At 41.0% G+C, this 16,351-nt stretch overlaps 1 protein-coding gene across 1 annotated transcript; it reads right to left on the bottom strand.

Annotated features, from left to right (window-relative positions):
* Positions 1-307: 307 nt before the first annotated feature.
* LOC740429 (ATP synthase subunit f, mitochondrial-like) lies at positions 308-565 on the bottom strand. Its single transcript, XM_054659341.1, has one exon. It carries the CDS (start codon positions 563-565, stop codon positions 308-310), a length of 258 nt encoding a protein of 85 aa, XP_054515316.1.
* Between the last annotated feature and the right edge of the window lie 15,786 nt (positions 566-16,351).

Below are 16,351 nucleotides of genomic sequence, written 5' to 3'. Positions count from 1 at the left end.
AACTCCTGTCCTCAAGTGATCCGCCCATCTTGGCCTCCCAAAGTGCTGGGATTACAGGCGTGAGCCACCGTGCCTGGCCTTAACTCATATATATATATATGTGTGTGCGTGTGTGTATATAGACATATACACATATATACACACACACACACACACACACACATATATATATAACCAGTCATCTTTTATTTGGAGGTTAATTCCCATTAGAATATGAAAGGATTCAGCAACGATCAAGATTGTGTTCCTCCTGGAGGGGCTTGGGCCAAGAAGGTCATGGTGGGGAGTGCAGAGCGTGTCCCCTTCTTCAGTGGTACCTGCATAGCCGCTTGTGCTTGAGCTCCTTGTAGGAAAGACAGTAGCGGAAGAGCATGTAGCCTGCCAGCACCATGGTCAGCCCCGAGATGCTCCCCTTCTTCACGTTGATGTATTTGTTGTAGTACCAGTAGTAACCTCTTTGAATCCCTGCGGCAATGACTCGATCCTGCATCAAGATCCAGCTTGGCAGCTCCCCTAGTTTGACCTCCAGATGTTTCTTGTCCCTCGCTGGTATGACTGATGCCATCTTGGAGACCTGGGGTCCACTGTGCCTATTTTAGATTCTCACCAGACTGTATCCACAATGACCAATCATTTAAAAAGTGAAATAGATATTGGGCTATAGAGTCTTAAGTCTTGACTTTAGTATTAATATGAGATATATATTAAATTTAGAAATTCAGAAATCTCAAGTATGTTTATTTTAGAATGATAGTTTAGTGACTTTGGGATTGTTTTAGAAACTGTATCAACATCATGTGTAAAAAAGAGAGAATAATAATATTTTCTTTCTTTTTTTTGAGAATAATAATATTTTCTAAATCCTAGATTTTAGTCTTATTTGACTCAAGGAACAAACTAGTAGTGAGTGTCAAGTGTCTCATTTTTATCTTTTATGCCAAAGAGTGCTCAGTGTACTAAAAATAATGCCTACTGTGTGGAGGGGCAGGTAATCAGTTCTGGGATTCTTTTTTATTTTATTTTATTTTATTTTATTTTATTTTATTTTATTTTATTTTATTTTGAGACAGAGTCTTGCTCTGTCCCCAGGCAGGAGTGTAGTGGTGCGATCTCAGCTCACTGCAAGCTCCGCCTCCCGGGTTCAAAGGATTCTCTTGCCTCAGCCTCCAGAGTAGCTGGGATTACAGGTGCACACCACCACGCCTGGCTAATTTTTATATTTTTAGTAGAGACGATATTTCACCATGTTGGCCAGGATGGTCTCGATCTCTCGACCTCGTGATCCACGTGCCTCGGCCTCCCAAAGTGCTGAGATTACAGGCGTGAGCCACCACCCCCGGACTTGGGATTGTTATTTTTAGTGAGATGCTCTGAAAATATTACAACCTATAAATTTCATTTGGCAGCTTCGAGGATTACAAATAATTCAGTAGGCTCTTAGATATCTGAGTTTCTGTCTCACTCTGGCTGGCACTTTATAAAATATGTCAAGAAGAATGTTAATGTTGCATGTGGAAGAGATATCCCAGGAATCTGATCTTGAGAACTTGAACATAATGTTAATGTACGTGCTATAGGCTTATAGGCTCCATGAAGCAACCTTCTGTTAGATCAAGGCAAAAAAAAGGTCTACCATTTCCTACTCCATTTCCATGCCCGTAAAAGTTTTGTTTGCCACTTTGAAATCTGCAATGAATCTAGAGCAGTAGCATCAAGACTTTCCTAACACTGGATGGATACTATTCACAGCATCCCCCCTCCTCATCGTCACCGGCATCACTTTCCTCATTACCACCATCCCCATCACTAGCATCTGTAGCACACTTAGTCTACAAAGAGCTTTCATTCACCTGACCTTCTTAGAACAAGATAATTATCAACTTTTGGTGCTGGACCGAGTGTTTGGACACTTCATCTTGCAGTGATTTTGTGGGGGTAAATAGGGCAGCATTATTTGCACAACTCCCAACAACACAGTGTTTGCTACATAAGGAGTGCTTGATAAATGTGGAATTGATTAATGTAAATAAGGAAACTAAAGCTTAGGAGAAGTTCTGTTGTTTTCTCAGTATCAGGAAGAAAGGAATTGCAGACACTAGTACTCAGGTCTTTCAACTTACAGCATGGGAAACCAAAAAAAAAAAAAAAAAAAAAAGGCTTGTGTAAACTCTTGGAAATGGCTCTATGTTGTCTTAGTTGAATAATAAGGGGAAGAGCAAAAGATTAAAAAGGCCATTGTGATTCATCAAAAGTACACAATCATTGGCTTTATCTCACATGATGTGAAAAGAGAAAAAAAGAAATGAAAATTGATGATACACCAGTTTAAAACAAAATCAACATCATAATATTGTCACTGGATGTTGATCATTTGTTGTGGAAAGGAGAAAGGGGTTTAGCAATGTGGCTATAGGTCATTTGTACTTTCTTTGTCCATTCTTCTTCTTGGTGGGGAGTAGGAGTAAATTTCCTCTCCTTTGTTAAACTAAAGACAATTTCCCTTTCTAGACTTAAGTTTTCCTTGCCCCAAGTTAATACACAGCTAACCCTGCTCAGATTGATACATATGTAAATTTACACAATTGTTTCTATTTGTAAAGGGAAAAGCTATTGTCAACAAAATGTGAGAATTGCTCTTTTAAAAGTCCTCAATCCCTCACAGCAAAGGTGTTTAAATTGCTAAGGACCAACGAAGGCATTTCTGAAGCCTGCTCTCTGTAGGAGACTCAAATCTGCAACCAAGAAGCACCTGGGTCATTGGGAAGCCTATAATTACTTGGAAAAACAGAGGATGAAATTCAGGGCATTACCTATAATGTTCACTTGTTTCTACCAAAGGTCTTGATTCAAATTGATTTAGCAATTCCACAGTTCCAGTGAAAGGAAGCTAATATTTATTGTGTTGCTACTTCAACCACCCAATGAGGTACAATTATTTGTTCAATTTTTAAGTTAAGAAAACTGAGAAATAAGTTACGGAACTTATGAAGCTATATAAAATTGAGGTTAAGAGCTGGGGCTTGAGTTTCATTGCCTTGAGTTCCAGTCCTGACACAGTCATTAACTAGCTGTGTGATTGTGGGAGGAAAATGGACTCTCTAAGCCTCAGTTTCTTTACCTATGAAATGGGAGTGGGAATGGAGAATAGGAGCTACTGCAAACAGTTGTTTTGAGGATTCATGTCAGACTAGAAATACTTAATTGTTATCATCAAAGTGATTAAGGCATAAATTTCAGAGATGGAATTCAAACCTCAAGCTCATCTCATTTCACCATATTGCCCTTTAGATGATGTTCACAAAGGCCAACATTTTTCATGGTGAGATGTCTAGAATTTGAACTTTAAAATGATCCTTCTGGTCAATTTAAATCTGCTGTGGAGCAAGTTGCCCACCTACAGGTAAAGCCCCCGTTATGTCTTAAATTGAATGATAAAAATGGCTGCAAGAATTTGGGAGGGAGGCCCTGAGTCCCATATAATTTCATGTTGCAGGACATGGAATGGGTACAAAAAGATACAAATAGAGTCAGACAAGAAAGACTTTACCTAACTCTGGAGGAATCAGCTTTGAGGAGACCTACAAAGGGTAAATCTGTTACACACACACACACAGTGGAAAACACCATGCAGTAAGGAATATGAAGATTTCCATAAAAGTGAAGGTCATACTATTCTCCAGTTCCATTTTGTCAGGAGAGCCAGTACATGTCCAATCCAAATCAAAACATGCTGTACCACGGTTTTCACCACATGCTTTAAGAATGAGGAAGTGGGCGCGATGGCTCATGCCTGTAATCCCAGAACTTTGGGAGGCTGAGGCAGGTGGATCATGAGTTCAAAAGATCAAGACCATCCTGGCCAACATGGTGAAAACCTGTCTCTACTAAAAATACAAAAATTAGCTAGGCGTGGTGGTGCATGCCTGCAGCCCCAGCTACTTGGGAGGCTGAGGCAGGAGAATCGCTTGAACCCGGGAGGCAGAGGTTGCAGTGAGCCAAGATCACGCCACTGCACTCCAGCCTGGGGGCAGAGTGAGACTCCATCAGGAAAAAAAAAAAAAAATTAGGAAAGGGGAGATTAAGAACAGAGAGTAGAGGACAATGGAGGAAAATTGAGATTACTTTTTGGAAGAAAGAAAGGAAACATTTGTTCTTCTACATCCTACAATATATCAAGTAGGAGTTTGCTTTTAAGTTGGGCTTTGAAGGAAGGCTAAATTCATCAGTTGGATACAGAAAGAATCAACTTCCTTGGTGTGTGTTTTGGGGGGAGAGAGAGAGAGAGAGAGAGAGAGAGAGGTGTACCTGGGGTGTTGAAAGCAGTTGTGATTTATATGGCAAGTAGGTACTCATCATTTTGGTTGAATACACATTTTCTTTTTTTTTCTTGAGACGAAGTTTCACTCTTGTTGGTACCACTTGCTGGAGCACAGTGGCATGATCTCCGCTCACTGCAAGCTCCGCCTGCCAGGTTCAAGCAGTTCTCCTGCCTCAGCCTCCCAAGTAGCTGGGATTACAGGCATGTGCCACCACCCCCGGCTAATTTTTTGTTTTTTTAGTAGAGATGGGGTTTCGCCATATTGGCCAGGCTGGTCTCGAACTCCTGAACTCAGGTGATCCACCCACCTCGGCCTCCCAAAGTGCTGGAATTACAGGCCTGAGCCACCGCGCCCGGCCGAATCCATTTTGATGTGGACTTTTGATTACAGTCAATTTCGAGTTTTGCCTTCTTACTAGGGTATATTCTAAAAGTTCATTTTAAATAATGTTCAAATCATTTTACAATGTTTCTTTTTTCTTTCTTTCTTTCTTTTTTTTTTTTTTTTGAGACTGAGTTTTGCTCTTGTTGCCCAGGCTGGAGTGCAGTGGCGCCATCTCGGCTCACCGCAATCTCTGCCTCTGGGATTCAAGCGATTCTCCTGCCTCACCCTCCTAAGTACCTGGGATTACAGGCATGCGCCACCACGCCTAGCTAATTTTGTATTTTTAGTAGAGACAGGGTTTCTCCGTGTTGGTCAGGCTGGTCGTGAACTCCCGACCTTAGGTGATCCGCCCGCCTCGGCCTCCCAAAGTGCTTGGATTACAGGCGTGAGCCACCGCGCCCAGCCCAGTGTTTCTTTTAATATGCTTTTGATGTTTTTGAAACAAAGAAAATTTACTTTAAAGTAAATACCGTATAATGCCAAAATTAATTTTAAAGCCAGGAAATTGTTTCTATAAATATGATTTTAAAGTCATCATACAGCTCTGAAAAGTTGTAAGAAACACTGTCTGGATCTAGTTTTTAAAATATTGTCCAAAACGATTTCCTTGTTTCATCTGGCATCCTTTACTAAATCATATTAATGTTAGGACAGTTTTTTCACTGGGCGAGGTGGCTCACGCCTGTAATCCCAGCACTTTGGGAGGCCGAGGCAGGCGGATCACGAGGTCAGGAGACCGAGACCATCCTGGCTAACAAGGTAAAAGCCTGTCTCTACTAAAAATACAAAAAAAATTATCAGGGCGCGGTGGCAGGCGCCTGTAGTCCCAGCTACTCGGGAGGCTGAGGCAGGAGAATGGCGTGAACCTGGGAGGTGGAGTTTGCAGTGAGCCGAGTTCACGCCACTGCACTCAAGCCTGGGCGATAAATCGAGACTCTGTCTCAAAACAAACAAACAAACAAAAGACTGTTTTTGCAATCTGTCTCCAATTACTAAGAAACGTTTCTCAACTGGTTGTTGAAAATATGAATTTCAATTTTAATTGTCAACATACTTGACTTTATTTATTGAGTAAATCAAATCTAATTAAGTAGACATTATTTTTTCAGTTTTACAGATGTGAAAATTAAGAAACAGAGAGAAGAGACTATTCAAAGCAGTTGAACACTGGATAAGAGCTGGATTTGAGTTTGACAGCCCTGAGTTCCAATCCTGGTTCCATCACACACTCGCTAAATGACTTTGGCAAAGTAGTTGACTCTCTGTGAATCTCTCTTAAGGCCATTCAGGCTAACTAAGATTTAGTTACCTAAGTTTTAAAAATTAACCATGTAGGCTGAGAGTCTACGCATTTGAATATTCATTAAATCATGATGGAGATATGAATTGACCAAATTCTTCTTTCTCTTCAACAAATCTTTATTAAAAATGCATCATGGGTCAGGTATTATACTAGTTAATGAAGAGACAAAGATGAAAAAGACATCTCAAGAAACATTGAAAAAGTTTCCGTAAATATTAATATCAAACCAGTAAAATAATATGTAGTGTGTCAGCTTGCTGTCATTTAAGTTAAATCTTGCATGGACCTCATAATTCTCGAACTTCTCTTGAGTTCCTTCATTTGGTGTTTGGTTTGGAAAGCATTTGAATACTATTTCAAAACTACTATTCTAAACATGGCTTTGCTGATATAATAGGAAACTGTGTAAACTTCCTTGAAGTATGTTTATTCCAACTTGCTATTATTTCATGTAACACTCTTAAAGAACTTAAGGTGAATCAGTATCTCCCGGTGAAGAGCTCTGGCTTTATACCAGACAAACCTAGGTTCTTATTCTCACCCACTTACTGGTTGCATGGTCTTGAAAAAGCTCCTTGAACTGTTTATGCCTCAGTTCTCTCATCTGTAAATTAAGGATAATGAAAGCACCTAACTAAAGAGTTGTTATGAGTTTACATGGGATTTGAGATGTAAAGCATTTAACTCATAGAAGCTCAATAAATTATTGACTATTGTAAGTAGTCTTCAATATATAATCTTAAATGTATAATCTTCAATATATAATCATCAATATATAGTGATGAAATCATATATAAAATATTCAATATATAATCATCCCTCGGTATTTATGGGTGATTGGTTCTAGGAACTCCCTTGGATATCAAAATCCAAAGTTGTTATTTGGACAATGGTTATACTAAAAGCTCAGATTTCACCACTACACAATATATTCATGTAACATAATTGTACTTGCTGTACCCCTTAAATCTGTACAAAAAAATCAGAGGATGCTCAAGTCTCTGATACAAAATGGTACAGTGTTTGCATATAACCTATGTACATCCTTCTGTGTGCTTTAATTTATCTCTAGGTTACTTATAATACCTAATACACTGTAAATGCCATGTAAATAGTTGTTATACTGCACTGTTTAGGGAATAGTGACAAGAAAAGTCTGTACATATTCAGTGAAGACGTAATTTTTTTGAATATTTTTGATCTGCAGTTGGTTGAATCCATGAATGCAGAATCCACAGATATGGAGGGCTGACTGTACTTATGTTTTGTCAAAGTCAGAAACATTCTATTTACCTTTGACCTATTTGATTTGTTTTGCTTTGTACTCAATGTTGAAGTTTTTACCACTTTGCTCTCTAGTCTCCTACCTTCTCAGGGAGAATTGAGTTTTTTGTTCCCTTGTTATTGAAGGACAGAAGCTAAATAGTGTGGTCTGGAGTAGCCTCACCCTGGCAAATTGTTCCTGGATTGGGTCTGTCACATTGAGATTGCAGAATCTATCGTACAAAGATTCAATTTTTCTTTCTTTATTTCTTTCTCTCTTTTTTTTTATTTTTATTTTTTGAGATGGAGTTTCGCTCTGTCGCCCAGGCTGGAGTGCAGGGGTGTGATCTCCGCCCACAGCAAGCTCCACCTGCCGAATTCAAGCGATTCTTCTGCTTCAGCTTCCCGAGTAGCTGGGACTATAGGGGCGTGCCGCCACACCCAGCTAATTTTTATATTTTTAGTAGAGACAGGGCTTCACCATATTGGCCAGGCATGAGCCACCGTGCCCGGCCCAAGATTCAATTTTTCAAAGCCAAGTTGTAAGAAAGTCATGCAGAAAAGACACAAGGTCATGCCATGCTTTAACAGTTATTTTTAAAGAGTACACTTTAATATTCGCAAAAGTGAAGAAATTCTAAAATATTTTCCTTGGTTGGTATGTATGAACATATCTATGTCTACACCTATTGTTTCCCAGGATAAATTTGAACTTTAACTTTCTCATCCACGTTCTCCTCTACTTCCTTTGACATACACCTTTCTCGGAAGAGACAGTCTTCTGATTCAGACCAGCAGGTCCTTGACGATAGATGTATCAAATTCTGGCCAGGAGACACAAACCTCTCCAGTTAGTTTTACTGACAGAATTTAATATAATGGATTAACTAGGTGTAAAGGTGGAAGAAACTGAAAGGGTAAAAAGAGAAGTCTAATGTATCACAGATGTAGCAACTGTAAAAAGCAGCAACCATCCATCCCTAGGGCAGAGAGTACAAAAGGAAGAAGCTGGAGTTATTAACATTTAGAAAGTTAGAGGAGGCCCCGGTGGAGCTAAGCCTCAGAACCTCAGGGGCACCTGCTGACTGGTGCTGTTTTCTCTGAGATGGGGGCAGGATAAAGCTAGTTCTCCAAGTATTGGCAGACTTCCACCTGAGTTCAGCTGCTGCTATGGGAAGAAGCTGCTATTATTAGGGTGAAGAAACATTTCCAGTGTGATGCTTCCAGGAATTGCAAGCAGAAGGAAGCTCCAGAAGAAACAAATAGAAAGGAGAAAGTTTCTTCCTTCTTTGCACTCGTTGACTCCCACTTGAGCCCCGTATTATCAGAATCTAACACACAGCAAGCTGGCAAAGCAGAAATGTAGTTTGCAGAGTCCTAGTCACAGCATCTTAGAGCAGAGTAGGAAAGGGGGGGTTTGCAAGTGAGAGGCAATAGCTTAATAATTGGCACAATAGAGAACAGGTTTTGTTGTCAGCCTCTGGCATGGTTCCAGAACTACAGTCTTGAATAAATGGTTTGGGCCGGGCATGGTGGCTCAAGCCTGTAACTTCAGCACTTTCAGAGGCTGAGGTGGGCAGATCACCTGAGGTTGGGAGCTCTAGACCTGCCTGGCCAACATGGTGAAACCCCATCTCTACTAAAAATACAAAAATTAGCCGGGTGTGTTGCCTGTAGTCCCAGCTACTTGGGAGGCTGAGGCATGAGAATCACTTAAACCCAGGAGGTGGAAGTTGCAGTGAGCTAAGATCGCACCACTGCACTCCGGCCTGGGCAGCAAAGTGAGACTCTGCCTCAAAATAAATAAATAAATAAATGCATTGGAATGGATATGTGTTTACAGTTATATTTTCAAATGTGATTTCAGTGGTGAAAACTTCAGTTTCTCTTATAAAAAGAGCTATCTTTTTTAGGAAAATGGAGCGCTTTCATTGAGGTGAAGTCCCAATGTTAAGGTCTTAAGGAATTACAGGAAAAGAGAGAGAATTAAACTGCCCTTAATCAGGAGTTAGCAGAAGTTGAAGGGGAATAGGGTCATGGGCAAAGTTAGTGGCTGAAAAGGAAAGGGAAGATCAAACAGTCAAACAAGAGCACCAGGGCCACACAACCTGTGAGATTAGGGTGGATAATGAAAAAGAACGAGTCAGAAATTCTTGGCAGAAGGATGACACAAGGATTTTTAAAATAGAAATGATAAATATTTGACTTTGGCTGGGCATGGTGGGTCACGCCTGTAATCCCAGCACTTTGGGAGGCGGAGGTGGGCAGATCACTTGAGGCCAGGAGTTCAAGACCAGCCTGGCCAACATGGTGAAACCCCATCTCTACTGAAAATACAAAAATTAGCCAGGCATGGTGGTGCACACCTGTAATCCCAGCTACTCGGGAGGGTGAGGCAGGAGAATAATTTGAACCCAGGAGGCAGAGGTTGCTGTGAGCTGAGATTGTGCCACTGTACTCCAGCCTGGGAGACAGAGCAAGACTCTTGTCTCAAAAGAAGAAAGGAAGGAAGGAGGGAGGGAGGGAGGGGAAGAGGAAAGGAAGGAAGGAAGGAAAGAAGGAGGCTTGAATTTATGACTATGGCAAGGAAGGAAGAAGGCTTGACTTTATGACTATGGCTTTAAAGGTAAACTCAAATCTTCAAGACACTGACATTTGCCACTTGCACTGGTTTATTTATGGGTAAAGGACAGTATGCATTAGACACTGAGATGAGCCATATGTTGGACCAACTCTGTGAGAGCTAGAGCTATAAGACATAGGTAACTAGCAGAAACAAGACCTCTACACGTTCTTTGCCCCTGGCAAAGAAGAGTTCGGGATGACCCAAACTCTGCTCCACGTGGTCACTCATCCTTATGTCCTTGTGGCAGTGGCAGGCACCTAAGGGAGGAAACAGAAGCATGCAAGGTTCTTGAAACATAGCCTCAGAACTAGCATACTGTAACCTCTTCCTCATTCTATTGGCTGAGCTTCAAGTAACAAGACTGGCACAGGTCAAGGGTGGAGAGAAAATAATCACCTCTGGATGTGAAGATCTAGAAGGTGACATTGTAGGGGCAAGAATGCAGGGAAAGGTGAAAATCCGAGGCTGCAGTTGTCATTGACCTACCATAGATAGATATGTTTTTGTTCTATCTGGGTTCCCAGTCAATTGGATGGTGCCCGCCCACATCGAGGGTGGGTCTTCTCCACTTAGTCCACTCAGACTCACACGCCAATCTCCTCTGGAGACACCTTTATAGACACACTTCAAAATCATGCTTTACCAGGCCTGTCAGTATTTATTTCCTAATCCAGTCAAGTGGACACCTGAAATTAGCCATCACAGCACAGAACTTCTCAAAGTGTGGTCTGGCTTCCAGTAACATCAGCCTCACCTGAGTGCTTGCTAGAAGGGCACAGTCTCAGGTACCACTCCACATCTGCTGAGTCAGAGTCTTTGAAGGTGGGGCCCAAAACACTGTGTTTTAAAACCTCTCCAGATGATTCATATGCACTTAAAATTTGAAAGGCAATGTTAGTAGATCTAATAGACCTCAATTTTTCTTTAAGAGGTGGGCATAACTAGGTCTGAGTCGGCCTCTGGAGTTCTCTGACAAGGAAGACATTTCTAGGAGTAACTGGAATGAGAAAGCAACTTTTTTGTATATTAAAGAAATATGATCAGGCCGGGCTCCATGGCTCACACCTGTAATCCCAGCACTTAGGGAGGCTGAGACAGGCAGATCACCTGAGGTTGGGGGTTGGAGACCAGACTGACCAACATGGAGAAACCCCGTCTCTACTAGAAATACAAAATTGGAAGGGTGTGGTGGCACAGGCCTATAATCCCAGCTACTCTGGAGGCTGAGGCAGGAGAGTTGCTTGAACCGGGGAGGCGGAGGTTGCAGTGAGCTGAGAGCACGCCATTGCACTCCAGCCTGGGCAACAAGAGTGAAACTCCGTCAAAAAAAAAAAAAAAAAATAGAAAAGAAAAAGAAAGAGAGAAAGAAAGAAAGAAAGAAAATCTATTTTGTATTTCAAGCCAGTAAAGCAGGATTTTTCATTTAAAAAAAAATTTTTTTTTGAGACGGAGTTTTGTTCTTGTTGCCCAGGCTGGAGTACAATGGCACAGTTTCAGCTCACTGCAACCTCTGCCTCACGGATTCAAGTGATTCTCCTGCCTCAGCCTCTCAAGTAGCTGAGATTACAGGCACCCACCACCACACCCAGCTAATTTTTGTATTTTTAGTAGAGATGGGGTTTTACCATGTTGGCCAGGCTGGTCTCGAACTCCTGACCTCAGGTGATCTGCCCACCTTGGCCTCCCAAAGTGCTGGGATTACAGGTGTGAGCCACTGCGCCTGTCCAAAGCAGGATATATTTACTTTTACTTGGATTCTCTTTTTCCTTTGGGTTAGAAATTCAGTCTTATAATTTCAACAGTTTTAGTTCTCCATTGAAACTTACTTGAAAATCTACATCTCAATTATCTGTGACCATTTTCAATAAGTTATCAGGCTTCTGGCATAAAAGTTGGGAGATGTTCACCCTTCTGAAACATGCAATAATCGTGAGTAGCTGTAGGTTTTTTGAATTAAAAAAAAAAACAATTTTGGCATAGATAGGGAAGACACAATACAGGTTTAATCAAAGTAATAGAACTAGTATCTAAAACTTTTCCCCTTGAAAACCTTGCCATTCCACAAAAAGAGTTGCCAGCTAAAATTAATAAAAAGTACAGTACTATTTTGGAAAACTGTATATTATTTTTCATTTGCAAGGAAATGCCTAACCTGGTAGAATGTAGAACTTTGTGTCAATTATCTTCTTAATTTCAAAAAGGGTTTAAGGCTACTAAAAATTCATGAAACACAAAAGGTGAAAAGAGAGGAAGCCAGTAGAAGAAGTAATACAATGACGTGAATTTTACTCTTCAGCAAGCCCCCAAGCCATTTTGGGGCCTCACCAGCAAAGACTCTGACTCAGCAGATGTCAAGTGGTGCCTGAGACTGTGTGCCCTTCTAGCAAGCGCTCAGGTGAGGCTGATGTTGCTGGAACCCAGACCACACTTTGAGAAGTTCTGTGCTGTGATAGTTAATTTTAGGTGTCTACTTGAGTGGATTAGGGGATAAATACCGAGAGACTTGCTAAAGCATTATTTTAGGGTGTGTCTGTGAGGGTGTCTCCAGAGGAGATTGGCATGTGCATCTGAGTAGATTAAGTGGGGAAGACCACCCTCAGTGTGGGTGGGCACCATCCAATTGGCTGGGGACCTGGACAGAGCAAAAACAAAGGACAGGCAAAATTGGTCTTTCTCTCCTGGAGCTCGATTTTAACCCCTTAACATTTCTTCTTTCCAGCTCTATGGCACAGTGATTCTCAGAAAATTCCTGAAGTAAAGCGGTAGCCTCATTTTCTTCCTGAAGGGCTGGCTGCAATGGGGGCTGTGGTGCAAGGCACAGCGGGAAGATAGCAAGCTGTGCAGGGTTCCATGTGTCTTTGCTGCTGTTTGGTTTTATATTTCAATCAGTCAGCTCTTCACCTATCCCCCTAGACTTAAACTACTATTTTAAAATGATCTGCTGGGTGAAGTGGCTCACGCCTGTAATCCCAGCATTTTGGGAGGCCGAGGTGGGTGGATCATCTGAGGTCAGGAGTTCAAGACCAGCCTGGCCAACATGGTGAAACCCCGTCTCTACTAAAATACAAAAATTAGCCAGGTGTGGTGGTGGGCACCTGTAATCCCAGCTACTTGGGAGGCTGAAGCAGGAGAATTGCTTGAACCCAGGAGGCAGAGGTTGCAGTGAGCCGAGATCGTGCCACTGCACTCCAGCCTAGGCAACAGAGTGAGATTCTGTCTCAAAAAAAAAAAATTAAAATTAAAAACTTAATAAAAGATCCACATTTTGTTAAAATGCCAGTTATATTGGCTGAATATATTTTTGAGTAATTATTTTCCTAATTATTAAAATAAAACCTAATTGGTGCAGATAATCTAAAACAATCTAGAACATATGGAAAACACACATAAAAAATGACATTTCACCAACCTAAAGACATTACTGTTAATATTTGGTATAGTGCTCTTTAGTATCTTTTCAATGTATGTTACAGGGTTGAGACCGTACTGCATCTATTAAATAGTTTTTCCTCAATAGGATTTCATAATTTTTTTTTTTTTTATGGAGTCTTGCTCTGTCACCAGGCTGGAGTGCAGTGGCACTATCTTGGCTCACTGCAACCTCTGCCTCCTGGGTTCAAGTGATTCCCCTGCCTCAGCTTCCCGAGTAGCTGAGACTACAGGTGTGTGCCACCATGCCTGGCTAATTTTTTTGTATTTTAGTAGTGATGGGGTTTCACCATATTGGTCAGGATGGCCTTGATCTCCTGACCTGGTGATCCGCCTGCTTCGGCCTCCCAAAGTGCTGGGATTACAGGTGTGAGCCACTGTGCCTGTTTTTTTTTTTTTTTTTTTTCATAATCATTTTCTACTAGAAGTAAATTTTCATAAACATTACTTATAATGACTGCATGATATTCCATAGTATGCAAATAGCATAATTTATTTAAACATTTCCCTATGGGGATTTAGGTTAATTCCTATAAAATAAATTACAACAAAGTTAATGTCACAGAATCCTCATCCTGATGAATTCTCAGGCAGACTAAAGCCTCATCTTTTTAGGCAATAAATGAGGCTGAGAGTTACATAGTTTATTCTCTTTAGTGTCATAGATATAGTCATATACATTGAAATAATTGATCTATAGCTTCCTGAGAGAAAACCAAAACAATGGCATTAGGTTAGAAAATTGAAATTTAGGCCAGGTGCGGTGGCTCACGCCTGTAATCCCAGCACTTTGGGAGGCCAAGGAGGGAGGATCACGAGGTCAGGAAATCGAGACCATCCTGGCTAACACGGTGAAACCCTGTCTCTACTAAAAATACAAAAAAATTAGCCGGGCATGGTGGTGGGCACCTGTAGTCCTAGCTACTTGGGAGGCTGAGGCAGGAGAATGGCGTGAACCCGGGAGGTGGAGCTTGCAGTTAACCAAGATTGCGCCGCTGCACTCCAGCCTGGGCGACAGAGCAAGACCATGTCTCAAAAAAAAAAAAAAAAGAAAAGAAAAAGAAAATTGTAATTTAATTTTATTTTTGCTTTGTTAGTATTGGATGCACACTTCTGCCTCTCCCTCCTTCCCTCTTTCCTTCCTTTTTTAATCTGTGTGTTTCAGCTTTGTGAAACCTTTCTGGAATAAATCTAGTTTAGCTGGTCCTAGACCTCAGTTCCCTAGCTCCTTTCTTCCCAGGTATCCTTCTGCAGTAACAGTAGAAACATGTTGTCCAGGAAGGTGTTGACAAGACTGGCAGTGTCTCAGATCGGATAGCAAATTTTAACTCCTTTTAAAAATGATGCTGCAGTTATGAGGTCAGTGACTTATGAGCAAAGCTTGGATGTCTCAGGTATACAAAAGACACTGTTCCTTGTGTCAGGAAAGAACTGTTTGGATTAAATTAAATACAAAAAGAACCTCCTTCCAATATTCTTTTAAAATATTTTCATGAATCACTATGTTAGCTTTTAAAAAGTGTTTGATAATTTTATAACATCCTTTTTAATGTGGCATCCAGTGTGGCTCTTCAGTCTAAAGAAATGTTACTATAATCATATAACTGTAGTTCTCAGATGCTTTATTTTCTGCTTAATAATATATGTGCATATCATGTGACTGAGTATAGATCATATGAATATATTATGGCTTAAAACTCAGAATTTGAATTTCATGGACTGTGCTAAAATTCAATAAAACTACATTTGGATGCAAGGGGGAAAGAGAAACATGTGGCTTGAATTTTCCTTAAAACACACAGGGAATAGTTAAAGGGGAAAAGTGCTTGGGACAGAGTATAGCTGAAGTTTCGCCAGACTCATACCATTTAAACAATGGTTTAAGACTGAATTAAAATCCCAAGCAGATCTCTTTAGTCTCCCCCAAAGGATATAAGGTAGCTTTTCAACTTTGAAAGATAAAGTTAATGTAAATACTTCGAATGAGCAAAATGGAGAACGCTGGACTTGAAGAAATTGTTTTTGTCCTCTGGAATTCAAGGTCTTCCCAGCTACACTTGGATCCTCACTCTGCCTTTAAACCCAAAAGAGGTTAGGTTATCCCTGGCTTTTGCAACTATTTGTTTAGTTTTCCATTTTCAACGCTAACTCCACCCTGCTCTTGCACTCCCTCACAGAATCACAGACACACAATCTGGTTAACACAAATACCTCTTCAAGTCCTTGCCACATCATCCAAGCCTGAACATGTCCCCAGGCTATCCTTTCTTCCCATTTCATAGTTAGATACAATGAAAAATGAAATGGCATTGGAATGAAATGGAATGAAAATGGCAATTTTGTCAGATGAATGGAATTTAAGGAGAATCAGTGGCTTTAATGATCAGTGTTGCTTCTCCTAAGGCACTCTATTTCCACACTCAGCTGGAGTCTTCCTGTACTAGTGCCAAGCAGGCAAATGTCACCTTTGAATCCCAGGAGGAGATGTGTTGATCAGCCTTCTAAACTGCTCAATGCAAAGATGCTTGGAATTCAGCAGTGCCACTTCCAGCTAACTGGCTCTGATTCCTATGGATGCAACTAGTCCTCCTCCCTGGCTGGACTAATGCCAGTCTACTTAAGGAGATAATTGACCACAAGCCAGCCTTTCTGACAGGCTTCCGAAGTGCCAGATGCCAACTGTGCCAGTCCCGGCCCTTATGGGAAGGCCTGTTCTCCTTGGGATGATAGCTAACGTAGCTTCATCCTAACCTTGGCCCTTAACTCTGTTCTCAACTTCCCTCCAAAATATAATCAAGTGGTTCATTCCAAGTTGTTTTCTTTCTACTTTTATTTTAAGAATATCAACACCACCCTCCTTCCTCATTGCTTCTCTTCGTCTTTCTCAGGGTTCACTTAAGTGGGATACAGGCTAAACAACTACAGCCTTTTCTATCATCCTGGAAACTAGGAGCATGACTTCATGTTGAGAGGGTTACCAAAATATCATCATTAATTTATTATTCCTCTTATACAGGTTTTAGTGGT

This window comes from Pan troglodytes, chromosome 11 (assembly GCF_028858775.2).
Source record: "Pan troglodytes isolate AG18354 chromosome 11, NHGRI_mPanTro3-v2.0_pri, whole genome shotgun sequence".
In the NCBI taxonomy this organism is placed as follows: domain Eukaryota; kingdom Metazoa; phylum Chordata; class Mammalia; order Primates; family Hominidae; genus Pan; species Pan troglodytes.
This window is presented reverse-complemented; position numbering and strand designations above follow the sequence as displayed.